This window comes from Oncorhynchus keta, unplaced genomic scaffold (genome assembly GCF_023373465.1).
Source record: "Oncorhynchus keta strain PuntledgeMale-10-30-2019 unplaced genomic scaffold, Oket_V2 Un_contig_4832_pilon_pilon, whole genome shotgun sequence".
In the NCBI taxonomy this organism is placed as follows: domain Eukaryota; kingdom Metazoa; phylum Chordata; class Actinopteri; order Salmoniformes; family Salmonidae; genus Oncorhynchus; species Oncorhynchus keta.
In genome coordinates this window covers 36,416-53,016 of record NW_026287984.1, presented here as the reverse complement: position 1 = coordinate 53,016, position 16,601 = coordinate 36,416, and the positions used below count along the sequence as shown (strand labels likewise).

Below are 16,601 nucleotides of genomic sequence, written 5' to 3'. Positions count from 1 at the left end.
GTTCAGTATGGAAACTGGCTATACATGGGATTTAGTATGGAAACTGGCTATACATGTGGTTTAGTATGGAAACTGGCTATACATGTGGTTTAGTATGGAAACTGGCTGGCTATACATGTGGTTTAGTATGGAAACTGGCTGGCTATACATGTGGTTTAGTATGGAAACTGGCTATACATGTGATTTAGTATGGAAACTGGCTATACATGTGATTTAGTATGGAAACTGGCTATACATGTGGTTTAGTATGGAAACTGGCTATACATGGGGTTTAGTATGGAAACTGGCTATACATGTGGTTTAGTATGGAAACTGGCTATACATGTGGTTTAGTATGGAAACTGGCTATACATGTGGTTTAGTATGGAAACTGGCTATACATGGGGTTTAGTATGGAAACTGGCTATACATGTGGTTTAGTATGGAAACTGGCTATACATGTGGTTTAGTATGGAAACTGGCTGGCTATACATGTGGTTTAGTATGGAAACTGGCTGGCTATACATGTGGTTTAGTATGGAAACTGGCTGGCTATACATGTGGTTTAGTATGGAAACTGGCTGGCTATACATGTGGTTTAGTATGGAAACTGGCTATACATGTGGTTTAATATGGAAACTGGCTATACATGGGATTTAGTATGGAAACTGGCTATACATGGGATTTAGTATGGAAACTGGCTATACATGTGGTTCAGTATGGAAACTGGCTATACATGTGGTTCAGTATGGAAACTGGCTATACATGTGGTTCAGTATGGAAACTGGCTATACATGGGATTTAGTATGGAAACTGGCTATACATGGGATTTAGTATGGAAACTGGCTATACATGGGATTTAGTATGGAAACTGGCTATACATGGGATTTAGTATGGAAACTGGCTATACATGTGGTTTAGTATGGAAACTGGCTATACATGTGGTTTAGTATGGAAACTGGCTATACATGTGGTTTAGTATGGAAACTGGCTATACATGTGGTTCAGTATGGAAACTGGCTATACATGGGATTTAGTATGGAAACTGGCTATACATGTGGTTCAGTATGGAAACTGGCTATACATGGGATTTAGTATGGAAACTGGCTATACATGTGATTTAGTATGGAAACTGGCTATACATGGGATTTAGTATGGAAACTGGCTATACATGTGGTTCAGTATGGAAACTGGCTATACATGGGATTTAGTATGGAAACTGGCTATACATGTGGTTCAGTATGGAAACTGGCTATACATGGGATTTAGTATGGAAACTGGCTATACATGTGGTTCAGTATGGAAACTGGCTATACATGGGATTTAGTATGGAAACTGGCTATACATGTGGTTTAGTATGAAACTGGCTATACATGTGGTTTAGTATGGAAACTGGCTATACATGTGGTTTAGTATGGAAACTGGCTATACATGTGGTTTAGTATGGAAACTGGCTATACATGTGGTTTAGTATGGAAACTGGCTATACATGTGGTTTAGTATGGAAACTGGCTATACATGGGGTTTAGTATGGAAACTGGCTATACATGTGGTTTAGTATGGAAACTGGCTATACATGTGGTTTAGTATGGAAACTGGCTGGCTATACATGTGGTTTAGTATGGAAACTGGCTGGCTATACATGTGGTTTAGTATGGAAACTGGCTGGCTATACATGTGGTTTAGTATGGAAACTGGCTGGCTATACATGTGGTTTAGTATGGAAACTGGCTGGCTATACATGTGGTTTAGTATGGAAACTGGCTGGCTATACATGTGGTTTAGTATGGAAACTGGCTGGCTATACATGTGGTTTAATATGGAAACTGGCTATACATGGGATTTAGTATGGAAACTGGCTATACATGGGATTTAGTATGGAAACTGGCTATACATGTGGTTCAGTATGGAAACTGGCTATACATGTGGTTCAGTATGGAAACTGGCTATACATGTGGTTCAGTATGGAAACTGGCTATACATGGGATTTAGTATGGAAACTGGCTATACATGGGATTTAGTATGGAAACTGGCTATACATGGGATTTAGTATGGAAACTGGCTATACATGTGGTTTAGTATGGAAACTGGCTGGCTATACATGTGGTTTAGTATGGAAACTGGCTATACATGTGATTTAGTATGGAAACTGGCTATACATGTGGTTTAGTATGGAAACTGGCTATACATGTGGTTTAGTATGGAAACTGGCTATACATGGGGTTTAGTATGGAAACTGGCTATACATGGGGTTTAGTATGGAAACTGGCTATACATGTGGTTTAGTATGGAAACTGGCTATACATGGGTTTAGTATGGAAACTGGCTGGCTATACATGTGGTTTAGTATGGAAACTGGCTGGCTATACATGTGGTTTAGTATGGAAACTGGCTGGCTATACATGTGGTTTAGTATGGAAACTGGCTGGCTATACATGTGGTTTAGTATGGAAACTGGCTGGCTATACATGTGGTTTAGTATGGAAACTGGCTATACATGTGGTTTAATATGGAAACTGGCTATACATGGGATTTAGTATGGAAACTGGCTATACATGTGGTTCAGTATGGAAACTGGCTATACATGTGGTTCAGTATGGAAACTGGCTATACATGTGGTTTAGTATGGAAACTGGCTATACATGTGGTTTAGTATGGAAACTGGCTATACATGTGGTTTAGTATGGAAACTGGCTATACATGTGGTTTAGTATGGAAACTGGCTATACATGTGGTTCAGTATGGAAACTGGCTATACATGTGGTTTAGTATGGAAACTGGCTTTACATGTGGTTTAGTATGGAAACTGGCTATACATGTGGTTTAGTATGGAAACTGGCTATACATGTGGTTTAGTATGGAAACTGGCTGGCTATACATGTGGTTTAGTATGGAAACTGGCTATACATGGGATTTAGTATGGAAACTGGCTATACATGGGATTTAGTATGGAAACTGGCTATACATGGGATTTAGTATGGAAACTGGCTATACATGTGGTTTAGTATGGAAACTGGCTATACATGTGGTTTAGTATGGAAACTGGCTATACATGTGGTTTAGTATGGAAACTGGCTATACATGTGGTTCAGTATGGAAACTGGCTATACATGGGATTTAGTATGGAAACTGGCTATACATGTGGTTCAGTATGGAAACTGGCTATACATGGGATTTAGTATGGAAACTGGCTATACATGTGATTTAGTATGGAAACTGGCTATACATGGGATTTAGTATGGAAACTGGCTATACATGTGGTTCAGTATGGAAACTGGCTATACATGGGATTTAGTATGGAAACTGGCTATACATGTGGTTCAGTATGGAAACTGGCTATACATGGGATTTAGTATGGAAACTGGCTATACATGTGGTTCAGTATGGAAACTGGCTATACATGGGATTTAGTATGGAAACTGGCTATACATGTGGTTTAGTATGGAAACTGGCTATACATGTGGTTTAGTATGGAAACTGGCTATACATGTGGTTTAGTATGGAAACTGGCTATACATGTGGTTTAGTATGGAAACTGGCTATACATGTGGTTTAGTATGGAAACTGGCTATACATGTGGTTTAGTATGGAAACTGGCTATACATGGGGTTTAGTATGGAAACTGGCTATACATGTGGTTTAGTATGGAAACTGGCTATACATGTGGTTTAGTATGGAAACTGGCTGGCTATACATGTGGTTTAGTATGGAAACTGGCTGGCTATACATGTGGTTTAGTATGGAAACTGGCTGGCTATACATGTGGTTTAGTATGGAAACTGGCTGGCTATACATGTGGTTTAGTATGGAAACTGGCTATACATGTGGTTTAATATGGAAACTGGCTATACATGGGATTTAGTATGGAAACTGGCTATACATGGGATTTAGTATGGAAACTGGCTATACATGTGGTTCAGTATGGAAACTGGCTATACATGTGGTTCAGTATGGAAACTGGCTATACATGTGGTTCAGTATGGAAACTGGCTATACATGGGATTTAGTATGGAAACTGGCTATACATGTGGTTTAGTATGGAAACTGGCTATACATGTGGTTCAGTATGGAAACTGGCTATACATGTGATTTAGTATGGAAACTGGCTATACATGTGATTTAGTATGGAAACTGGCTATACATGGGATTTAGTATGGAAACTGGCTATACATGTGGTTCAGTATGGAAACTGGCTATACATGGGATTTAGTATGGAAACTGGCTATACATGTGGTTCAGTATGGAAACTGGCTATACATGGGATTTAGTATGGAAACTGGCTATACATGTGGTTTAGTATGGAAACTGGCTATACATGTGGTTTAGTATGGAAACTGGCTATACATGTGGTTCAGTATGGAAACTGGCTATACATGTGATTTAGTATGGAAACTGGCTATACATGTGATTTAGTATGGAAACTGGCTATACATGGGATTTAGTATGGAAACTGGCTATACATGTGGTTCAGTATGGAAACTGGCTATACATGGGATTTAGTATGGAAACTGGCTATACATGTGGTTCAGTATGGAAACTGGCTATACATGGGATTTAGTATGGAAACTGGCTATACATGTGGTTCAGTATGGAAACTGGCTATACATGTGGTTCAGTATGGAAACTGGCTATACATGTGGTTTAGTATGGAAACTGGCTATACATGTGGTTCAGTATGGAAACTGGCTATACATGGGATTTAGTATGGAAACTGGCTATACATGTGATTTAGTATGGAAACTGGCTATACATGGGATTTAGTATGGAAACTGGCTATACATGTGGTTTAGTATGGAAACTGGCTATACATGTGGTTTAGTATGGAAACTGGCTATACATGTGGTTTAGTATGGAAACTGGCTATACATGTGGTTTAGTATGGAAACTGGCTATACATGTGGTTTAGTATGGAAACTGGCTATACATGTGGTTTAGTATGGAAACTGGCTATACATGTGGTTCAGTATGGAAACTGGCTATACAAGGGATTTAGTATGGAAACTGGCTATACATGTGGTTTAGTATGGAAACTGGCTATACATGTGGTTTAGTATGGAAACTGGCTATACATGTGGTTTAGTATGGAAACTGGCTATACATGTGGTTTAGTATGGAAACTGGCTATACATGTGGTTCAGTATGGAAACTGGCTATACATGTGGTTTAGTATGGAAACTGGCTATACATGTGGTTTAGTATGGAAACTGGCTATACATGTGGTTTAGTATGGAAACTGGCTATACATGTGGTTTAGTATGGAAACTGGCTATACATGTGGTTTAGTATGGAAACTGGCTATACATGTGGTTTAGTATGGAAACTGGCTATACATGGGATTTAGTATGGAAACTGGCTATACATGGGATTTAGTATGGAAACTGGCTATACATGGGATTTAGTATGGAAACGGGCTATAAATGTGGTTCAGTATGGAAACTGGCTATACATGGGATTTAGTATGGAAACTGGCTATACATGTGATTTAGTATGGAAACTGGCTATACATGGGATTTAGTATGGAAACTGGCTATACATGTGGTTCAGTATGGAAACTGGCTATACATGGGATTTAGTATGGAAACTGGCTATACATGTGGTTCAGTATGGAAACTGGCTATACATGGGATTTAGTATGGAAACTGGCTATACATGTGGTTCAGTATGGAAACTGGCTATACATGTGATTTAGTATGGAAACTGGCTATACATGTGGTTTAGTATGGAAACTGGCTATACATGTGGTTTAGTATGGAAACTGGCTATACATGTGGTTCAGTATGGAAACTGGCTATACATGTGATTTAGTATGGAAACTGGCTATACATGTGATTTAGTATGGAAACTGGCTATACATGGGATTTAGTATGGAAACTGGCTATACATGTGGTTCAGTATGGAAACTGGCTATACATGGGATTTAGTATGGAAACTGGCTATACATGTGGTTCAGTATGGAAACTGGCTATACATGGGATTTAGTATGGAAACTGGCTATACATGTGGTTCAGTATGGAAACTGGCTATACATGGGATTTAGTATGGAAACTGGCTATACATGTGGTTTAGTATGGAAACTGGCTATACATGTGGTTTAGTATGGAAACTGGCTATACATGGGATTTAGTATGGAAACTGGCTATACATGTGGTTCAGTATGGAAACTGGCTATACATGGGATTTAGTATGGAAACTGGCTATACATGTGGTTCAGTATGGAAACTGGCTATACATGGGATTTAGTATGGAAACTGGCTATACATGTGGTTTAGTATGGAAACTGGCTATACATGTGGTTTAGTATGGAAACTGGCTATACATGTGGTTTAGTATGGAAACTGGCTATACATGTGGTTCAGTATGGAAACTGGCTATACATGGGATTTAGTATGGAAACTGGCTATACATGTGATTTAGTATGGAAACTGGCTATACATGGGATTTAGTATGGAAACTGGCTATACATGTGGTTTAGTATGGAAACTGGCTATACATGTGGTTTAGTATGGAAACTGGCTATACATGTGGTTTAGTATGGAAACTGGCTATACATGTGGTTTAGTATGGAAACTGGCTATACATGTGGTTTAGTATGGAAACTGGCTATACATGTGGTTCAGTATGGAAACTGGCTATACAAGGGATTTAGTATGGAAACTGGCTATACATGTGGTTTAGTATGGAAACTGGCTATACATGTGGTTTAGTATGGAAACTGGCTATACATGTGGTTTAGTATGGAAACTGGCTATACATGTGGTTCAGTATGGAAACTGGCTATACATGGGATTTAGTATGGAAACTGGCTATACATGTGGTTTAGTATGGAAACTGGCTATACATGTGGTTTAGTATGGAAACTGGCTATACATGTGGTTTAGTATGGAAACTGGCTATACATGTGGTTTAGTATGGAAACTGGCTATACATGTGGTTTAGTATGGAAACTGGCTATACATGGGATTTAGTATGGAAACTGGCTATACATGGGATTTAGTATGGAAACTGGCTATACATGGGATTTAGTATGGAAACTGGCTATAAATGTGGTTCAGTATGGAAACTGGCTATACATGGGATTTAGTATGGAAACTGGCTATACATGTGATTTAGTATGGAAACTGGCTATACATGGGATTTAGTATGGAAACTGGCTATACATGTGGTTCAGTATGGAAACTGGCTATACATGGGATTTAGTATGGAAACTGGCTATACATGTGGTTCAGTATGGAAACTGGCTATACATGGGATTTAGTATGGAAACTGGCTATACATGTGGTTCAGTATGGAAACTGGCTATACATGTGGTTCAGTATGGAAACTGGCTATACATGTGATTTAGTATGGAAACTGGCTATACATGTGGTTTAGTATGGAAACTGGCTATACATGTGGTTTAGTATGGAAACTGGCTATACATGTGGTTCAGTATGGAAACTGGCTATACATGTGATTTAGTATGGAAACTGGCTATACATGTGGTTTAGTATGGAAACTGGCTATACATGTGATTTAGTATGGAAACTGGCTATACATGTGGTTCAGTATGGAAACTGGCTATACATGGGATTTAGTATGGAAACTGGCTATACATGTGGTTCAGTATGGAAACTGGCTATACATGGGATTTAGTATGGAAACTGGCTATACATGTGGTTCAGTATGGAAACTGGCTATACATGGGATTTAGTATGGAAACTGGCTATACATGTGGTTTAGTATGGAAACTGGCTATACATGTGGTTTAGTATGGAAACTGGCTATACATGTGGTTTAGTATGGAAACTGGCTATACATGTGGTTTAGTATGGAAACTGGCTATACATGGGGTTTAGTATGGAAACTGGCTATACATGTGGTTCAGTATGGAAACTGGCTATACATGGGATTTAGTATGGAAACTGGCTATACATGTGGTTCAGTATGGAAACTGGCTATACATGGGGTTTAGTATGGAAACTGGCTATACATGTGGTTCAGTATGGAAACTGGCTATACATGGGATTTAGTATGGAAACTGGCTATACATGTGGTTCAGTATGGAAACTGGCTATACATGGGATTTAGTATGGAAACTGGCTATACATGTGGTTTAGTATGGAAACTGGCTATACATGTGGTTTAGTATGGAAACTGGCTATACATGTGATTTAGTATGGAAACTGGCTATAAATGTGGTTCAGTATGGAAACTGGCTATACATGGGATTTAGTATGGAAACTGGCTATACATGTGGTTTAGTATGGAAACTGGCTATACATGTGGTTTAGTATGGAAACTGGCTATACATGTGATTTAGTATGGAAACTGGCTATACATGTGGTTCAGTATGGAAACTGGCTATACATGGGATTTAGTATGGAAACTGGCTATACATGTGGTTTAGTATGGAAACTGGCTATACATGTGGTTCAGTATGGAAACTGGCTATACATGTGATTTAGTATGGAAACTGGCTATACATGTGGTTTAGTATGGAAACTGGCTATACATGTGGTTTAGTATGGAAACTGGCTATACATGTGGTTTAGTATGGAAACTGGCTATACATGTGGTTTAGTATGGAAACTGGCTATACATGTGGTTTAGTATGGAAACTGGCTATACATGTGGTTTAGTATGGAAACTGGCTATACATGTGGTTTAGTATGGAAACTGGCTATACATGTGGTTTAGTATGGAAACTGGCTATACATGGGATTTAGTATGGAAACTGGCTATACATGTGGTTTAGTATGGAAACTGGCTATACATGTGGTTTAGTATGGAAACTGGCTATACATGGGATTTAGTATGGAAACTGTCTCTGTCTCAGTATGGAAACTGACTCTCGTTCTGTCTCTGTTTCAGTATGGAAACTGTCTCTGTCTCAGTATGGAAACTGTCTCTGTTTCAGTATGGAAACTGTCTCTGTCTCAGTATGGAAACTGTCTCTGTCTCAGTATGGAAACTGTCTCTGTCTCAGTATGGAAACTGTCTCTGTCTCAGTATGGAAACTGTCTCTGTCTCAGTATGGAAACTGTCTCTGTCAGTATGGAAACTGTCTCTGTCTCAGTATGGAAACTGTCTCTGTCTCAGTATGGGAACTGTCTCTGTCTCAGTATGGAAACTGTCTCTGTCTCAGTATGGGAACTGTCTCTGTTTCAGTATGGGAACTGTCTCTGTTTCAGTATGGGAACTGTCTCTGTTTCAGTATGGGAACTGTCTCTGTCTCAGTATGGAAACTGTCTCTGTTTCAGTATTGGAAACTGTCTCTGTTTCAGTATGGGAACTGTCTCTGTTTCAGTATGGGAACTGTCTCTGTTTCAGTATGGGAACTGTCTCTGTTTCAGTATGGAAACTGTCTCTGTCTCAGTATGGGAACTGTCTCTGTCTCAGTATGGGAACTGTCTCTGTCTCAGTATGGGAACTGTCTCTGTTTCAGTATGGAAACTGACTCTGTTTCAGTATGGAAACTGACTCTGTCTCAGTATGGAAACTGTCTCTGTCTCAGTATGGGAACTGTCTCTGTCTCTGTCTCAGTATGGAAACTCACTCTCCTTCTGTCTCTGTCTCTGTCTCAGTATGGAAACTGACTCTCGTTCTGTCTCTGTTTCAGTATGGGAACTGTCTCTGTCTCAGTATGGGAACTGTCTCTGTCTCAGTATGGGAACTGTCTCTGTCTCAGTATGGGAACTGACTCTGTCTCAGTATGGGAACTGACTCTGTCTCAGTATGGGAACTGACTCTGTCTCAGTATGGGAACTGACTCTGTCTCAGTATGGGAACTGTCTCTGTCTCAGTATGGAAACTGGCTATACATGTGGTTTAGTATGGAAACTGGCTATACATGTGGTTTAGTATGGAAACTGGCTATACATGTGGTTTAGTATGGAAACTGGCTATACATGTGGTTTAGTATGGAAACTGGCTATACATGTGGTTTAGTATGGAAACTGGCTATACATGTGGTTTAGTATGGAAACTGGCTATACATGTGGTTTAGTATGGAAACTGGCTATACATGTGGTTTAGTATGGAAACTGGCTATACATGTGGTTTAGTATGGAAACTGGCTATACATGTGGTTTAGTATGGAAACTGGCTATACATGTGGTTTAGTATGGAAACTGGCTATACATGGGATTTAGTATGGAAACTGTCTCTGTCTCAGTATGGAAACTGACTCTCGTTCTGTCTCTGTCTCTGTCTCAGTATGGGAACTGACTCTCGTTCTGTCTCTGTTTCAGTATGGAAACTGTCTCTGTCTCAGTATGGAAACTGTCTCTGTTTCAGTATGGAAACTGTCTCTGTCTCAGTATGGAAACTGTCTCTGTCTCAGTATGGAAACTGTCTCTGTCTCAGTATGGAAACTGTCTCTGTCTCAGTATGGAAACTGTCTCTGTCTCAGTATGGAAACTGTCTCTGTCTCAGTATGGAAACTGTCTCTGTCTCAGTATGGAAACTGTCTCTGTCTCAGTATGGGAACTGTCTCTGTCTCAGTATGGGAACTGTCTCTGTCTCAGTATGGAAACTGTCTCTGTCTCAGTATGGGAACTGTCTCTGTTTCAGTATGGGAACTGTCTCTGTCTCAGTATGGGAACTGTCTCTGTTTCAGTATGGGAACTGTCTCTGTCTCAGTATGGAAACTGTCTCTGTTTCAGTATGGGAACTGTCTCTGTTTCAGTATGGAAACTGTCTCTGTTTCAGTATGGGAACTGTCTCTGTTTCAGTATGGGAACTGTCTCTGTTTCAGTATGGGAACTGTCTCTGTTTCAGTATGGGAACTGTCTCTGTTTCAGTATGGAAACTGTCTCTGTCTCAGTATGGGAACTGTCTCTGTCTCAGTATGGAAACTGTCTCTGTCTCAGTATGGAAACTGTCTCTGTCTCAGTATGGAAACTGTCTCTGTCTCAGTATGGGAACTGTCTCTGTCTCAGTATGGGAACTGTCTCTGTCTCAGTATGGGAACTGTCTCTGTTTCAGTATGGGAACTGTCTCTGTTTCAGTATGGGAACTGTCTCTGTTTCAGTATGGGAACTGTCTCTGTCTCAGTATGGGAACTGTCTCTGTCTCAGTATGGGAACTGTCTCTGTTTCAGTATGGAAACTGACTCTGTTTCAGTATGGAAACTGACTCTGTCTCAGTATGGAAACTGTCTCTGTCTCAGTATGGGAACTGTCTCTGTCTCTGTCTCAGTATGGAAACTCACTCTCCTTCTGTCTCTGTCTCTGTCTCAGTATGGAAACTGACTCTCGTTCTGTCTCTGTTTCAGTATGGGAACTGTCTCTGTCTCAGTATGGGAACTGTCTCTGTCTCAGTATGGGAACTGTCTCTGTCTCAGTATGGGAACTGACTCTGTCTCAGTATGGGAACTGACTCTGTCTCAGTATGGGAACTGACTCTGTCTCAGTATGGGAACTGTCTCTGTCTCAGTATGGGAACTGTCTCTGTCTCAGTATGGAAACTGTCTCTGTTTCAGTATGGGAACTGTCTCTGTTTCAGTATGGGAACTGTCTCTGTTTCAGTATGGGAACCCAGATGCAGGAGGAGTGGAGCACGTTCCTCTGGGATGGGACTACTGGGTCGGACTGGTGAGACTACATTTATACACCATATTACTAACGTCACAAACATCAGTCTAGACTCTGGTGAGAACAACATGTCACCTCAGCAGTCTAGTGAGTCTAATCTAATGGTCCACTTTGACCCCCAGAGACGTATTCCTGACTCAATCATTAATCAACGGTGCTGCGTCTGCTGCTCCCCCTGGCCTGGTTCTTCCTCTGGGAAGGAAAATCACATCAATCAAAGATTGTTGACATACTTTGTTTACTATATCTGCAAGGGTAACTTGAGGTTAGAGGTCACTAAAGGTCAGGATCAGGAGAAAGTTGAGAATGTCCCGGCAGAAACACGACAGTCAACTTTATCTCCTCTGTAGTCTACTGAATCTAGAAACACGACAGTCAACTGTCTGTGTTCTATTCAAGAGAGGAACTCTAGGTACTACACTGTCTGTGTTCTATTCAGGAGAGGAACTCTAGGTACTACACTGTCTGTGTTCTATTCAGGAGAGGAACTCTAGGTACTACACTGTCTGTGTTCTATTCAGGAGAGGAACTCTAGGTACTACACTGTCTGTGTTCTATTCAGGAGAGGAACTCTAGGACCTACACTGTCTGTGTTCTATTCAGGAAAGGAACTCTAGGACCTACACTGTCTGTGTTCTATTCAGGAAAGGAACTCTAGGACCTACACTGTCTGTGTTCTATTCAGGAGAGGAACTCTCGGTACTACACTGTCTGTTCTATTCAGGAGAGGAACTCTAGGTACTACACTGTCTGTGTTCTATTCAGGAGAGGAACTCTAGGACCTACACTGTCTGTGTTCTATTCAGGAGAGGAACTCTAGGTACTACACTGTCTGTGTTCTATTCAGGAGAGGAACTCTAGGTACTACACTGTCTGTGTTCTATTCAGGAGAGGAACTCTAGGTACTACACTGTCTGTGTTCTATTCAGGAGAGGAACTCTAGGTACTACACTGTCTGTGTTCTATTCAGGAGAGGAACTCTAGGACCTACACTGTCTGTGTTCTATTCAGGAGAGGAACTCTAGGTACTACACTGTCTGTGTTCTATTCAGGAGAGGAACTCTAGGTACTACACTGTCTGTGTTCTATTCAGGAGAGGAACTCTAGGTACTACACTGTCTGTGTTCTATTCAGGAGAGGAACTCTAGGTACTACAACTACACACTGTCTGTGTTCTATTCAGGAGAGGAACTCTAGGTACTACACTGTCTGTGTTCTATTCAGGAGAGGAACTCTAGGTACTACACTGTCTGTGTTCTATTCAGGAGAGGAACTCTAGGTACTACACTGTCTGTGTTCTATTCAGGAGAGGAACTCTAGGTACTACACTGTCTGTGTTCTATTCAGGAGAGGAACTCTAGGTACTACACTGTGTTCTATTCAGGAGAGGAACTCTAGGACCTACACTGTCTGTGTTCTATTCAGGAGAGGAACTCTAGGACCTACACTGTCTGTGTTCTATTCAGGAGAGGAACTCTAGGTACTACACTGTCTGTGTTCTATTCAGGAGAGGAACTCTAGGTACTACACTGTCTGTGTTCTATTCAGGAGAGGAACTCTAGGTACTACACTGTCTGTGTTCTATTCAGGAGAGGAACTCTAGGTACTACACTGTGTTCTATTCAGGAGAGGAACTCTAGGTACTACACTGTGTTCTATTCAGGAGAGGAACTCTAGGACCTACACTGTCTGTGTTTTATTCAGGAGAGGACCTCTAGGACCTACACTGTCTGTGTTCTATTCAGGAGAGGAACTCTAGGACCTACACTGTCTGTGTTCTATTCAGGAGAGGAACTCTCGGTACTACACTGTCTGTGTTCTATTCAGGAGAGGAACTCTAGGTACTACACTGTCTGTGTTCTATTCAGGAGAGGAACTCTAGGTACTACAACTACACACTGTCTGTGTTCTATTCAGGAGAGGAACTCTCGGTACTACACTGTCTGTTCTATTCAGGAGAGGAACTCTAGGTACTACACTGTCTGTTCTATTCAGGAGAGGAACTCTCGGTACTACACTGTCTGTTCTATTCAGGAGAGGAACTCTAGGTACTACACTGTCTGTGTTCTATTCAGGAGAGGAACTCTAGGTACTACACTGTGTTCTATTCAGGAGAGGAACTCTAGGTACTACACTGTCTGTGTTCTATTCAGGAGAGGACCTCTAGGACCTACACTGTCTGTGTTCTATTCAGGAGAGGAACTCTAGGTACTACACTGTCTGTGTTCTATTCAGGAGAGGAACTCTAGGACCTACACTGTCTGTGTTCTATTCAGGAGAGGAACTCTAGGTACTACACTGTCTGTGTTCTATTCAGGAGAGGAACTCTAGGTACTACACTGTCTGTTCTATTCAGGAGAGGAACTCTCGGTACTACACTGTCTGTGTTCTATTCAGGAGAGGAACTCTCGGTACTACACTGTCTGTGTTCTATTCAGGAGAGGAACTCTCGGTACTACACTGTCTGTTCTATTCAGGAGAGGAACTCTAGGTACTACACTGTCTGTGTTCTATTCAGGAGAGGAACTCTAGGTACTACACTGTCTGTGTTCTATTCAGGAGAGGAACTCTAGGACCTACACTGTCTGTGTTCTATTCAGGAGAGGAACTCTAGGTACTACACTGTCTGTGTTCTATTCAGGAGAGGAACTCTAGGTACTACACTGTCTGTGTTCTATTCAGGAGAGGAACTCTCGGTACTACACTGTGTTCTATTCAGGAGAGGAACTCTCGGTACTACACTGTGTTCTATTCAGGAGAGGAACTCTAGGTACTACACTGTCTGTGTTCTATTCAGGAGAGGAACTCTAGGTACTACACTGTCTGTGTTGTATTCAGGAGAGGAACTCTAGGACCTACACTGTGTTCTATTCAGGAGAGGAACTCTAGGTACTACACTGTCTGTGTTCTATTCAGGAGAGGAACTCTAGGTACTACACTGTGTTCTATTCAGGAGAGGAACTCTAGGTACTACACTGTCTGTGTTCTATTCAGGAGAGGAACTCTAGGTACTACACTGTCTGTGTTCTATTCAGGAGAGGAACTCTAGGTACTACACTGTCTGTGTTCTATTCAGGAGAGGAACTCTAGGTACGACACTGTCTGTGTTCTATTCAGGAGAGGAACTCTAGGACCGACACTGTCTGTGTTCTATTCAGGAGAGGAACTCTAGGACCTACACTGTCTGTGTTCTATTCAGGAGAGGAACTCTAGGTACTACACTGTCTGTGTTCTATTCAGGAGAGGAACTCTAGGTACTACACTGTCTGTGTTCTATTCAGGAGAGGAACTCTCGGTACTACACTGTCTGTGTTCTATTCAGGAGAGGAACTCTAGGACCTACACTGTCTGTGTTCTATTCAGGAGAGGAACTCTAGGTACTACACTGTCTGTGTTCTATTCAGGAGAGGAACTCTAGGACCGACACTGTCTGTGTTCTATTCAGGAGAGGAACTCTAGGACCTACACTGTCTGTGTTCTATTCAGGAGAGGAACTCTAGGTACTACACTGTCTGTGTTCTATTCAGGAGAGGAACTCTAGGTACTACACTGTCTGTGTTCTATTCAGGAGAGGAACTCTAGGTTCTACACTGTCTGTGTTCTATTCAGGAGAGGAACTCTAGGTACTACACTGTCTGTGTTCTATTCAGGAGAGGAACTCTAGGACCTACACTGTCTGTGTTCTATTCAGGAGAGGAACTCTAGGTACTACACTGTCTGTGTTCTATTCAGGAGAGGAACTCTCGGTACTACACTGTCTGTGTTCTATTCAGGAGAGGAACTCTCGGTACTACACTGTCTGTGTTCTATTCAGGAGAGGAACTCTAGGTTCTACACTGTCTGTGTTCTATTCAGGAGAGGAACTCTCGGTTCTACACTGTCTGTGTTCTATTCAGGAGAGGAACTCTCGGTACTACAACTACACACTGTCTGTGAATGGGAAGCCTAAGAAGCATGGAGGGAACTACAGTGAAGACTACCTGACAGACGTACTGGTAAGAAGATCTGTTAGTCGTCCTACTGAAGGACACAGAATATCCTGTCTAACTACCTCTGTCTCTGTCCTCTCTAGACTTCCTCCAGTCTAACTACCTCTGTCTCTGTCCTCTCCAGACCAACATGTCTCTAGACTTCCTCCAGTATAAGTCTAACTACCGTCCGTTTTTCATGATGGTTTCGACCCCCGCCCCCCACGCCCCCTGGACCCCCGCCCCGCAGTACCAGGACCGCTTCAAGGACCTCAAGGCCCCTCGAGACCCCAACTTCAACGTCCATGGGAAGGTAGGCTCCAAACATAGAAACAACCACAACAACCATACCACAACAACTATACCACAACAACCATACCACAACAACCATACCACAACAACCATACCACAACAACCATACCACAACAACCATACCACAACAACCATACCACAACAACCATACCACAACAACCATACCACAACAACCATACCACAACAACCATACCACAACAACCATACCACAACAACCATACCAACCATACCACACCAACCATACCATACCACAACAACCATACCACAACAACCATACCATACCATACCAACTATACCACAACAACCATACCATACCAACTATACCACAACAACAACCATACCACAACAACCATACCACAACAACTATACCACAACAACCATACCATACCACAACAACCATACCATACCACACCAACCATACCATACCACAACAACCATACCAACCACACCATACTATACCAACCATACCATACACCAACCATACCATACACCAACCATACCACACCAACCATACCACAACAACCATACCAACCATACCACACCAACCATACCACACCACACCAACCATACCACACCAACCATACCAACCATACCACACCAACCATACCACAACATACCATACCACACCAACCATACCACACCAACCATACCAACCATACCATACCACACCAACCATACCATACCACACCAACCATACCAACCATACCATACCACACCAACTATACCATACCACACCAACTATACCAACCATACCATACCACACCAACCA

At 41.6% G+C, this 16,601-nt stretch overlaps 1 protein-coding gene and 2 long non-coding RNA genes across 3 annotated transcripts in view; all 3 read left to right on the top strand.

The window, feature by feature from the left end:
- The window catches only part of LOC127924961 (N-acetylglucosamine-6-sulfatase-like), a gene marked incomplete at its 3' end in the record, with an annotated part of 67,987 nt that overhangs the window by 15,096 nt on the left and 36,290 nt on the right, over positions 1-16,601 (top strand). Inside the window, 3 exon segments of the mRNA XM_052509627.1 lie at positions 11,487-11,552; positions 15,449-15,547; positions 15,666-15,833. Coding sequence (XP_052365587.1) covers positions 11,487-11,552; positions 15,449-15,547; positions 15,666-15,833 — 333 coding nt within the window.
- LOC127924962 (uncharacterized) lies at positions 13,700-14,547 on the top strand. Its single transcript, XR_008119423.1, has 3 exons — positions 13,700-13,883; positions 14,126-14,207; positions 14,442-14,547. It is a non-coding gene; the product is annotated as an uncharacterized LOC127924962 (long non-coding RNA).
- LOC127924963 (uncharacterized) lies at positions 14,694-15,296 on the top strand. Its single transcript, XR_008119424.1, has 3 exons — positions 14,694-14,806; positions 15,012-15,093; positions 15,217-15,296. It is a non-coding gene; the product is annotated as an uncharacterized LOC127924963 (long non-coding RNA).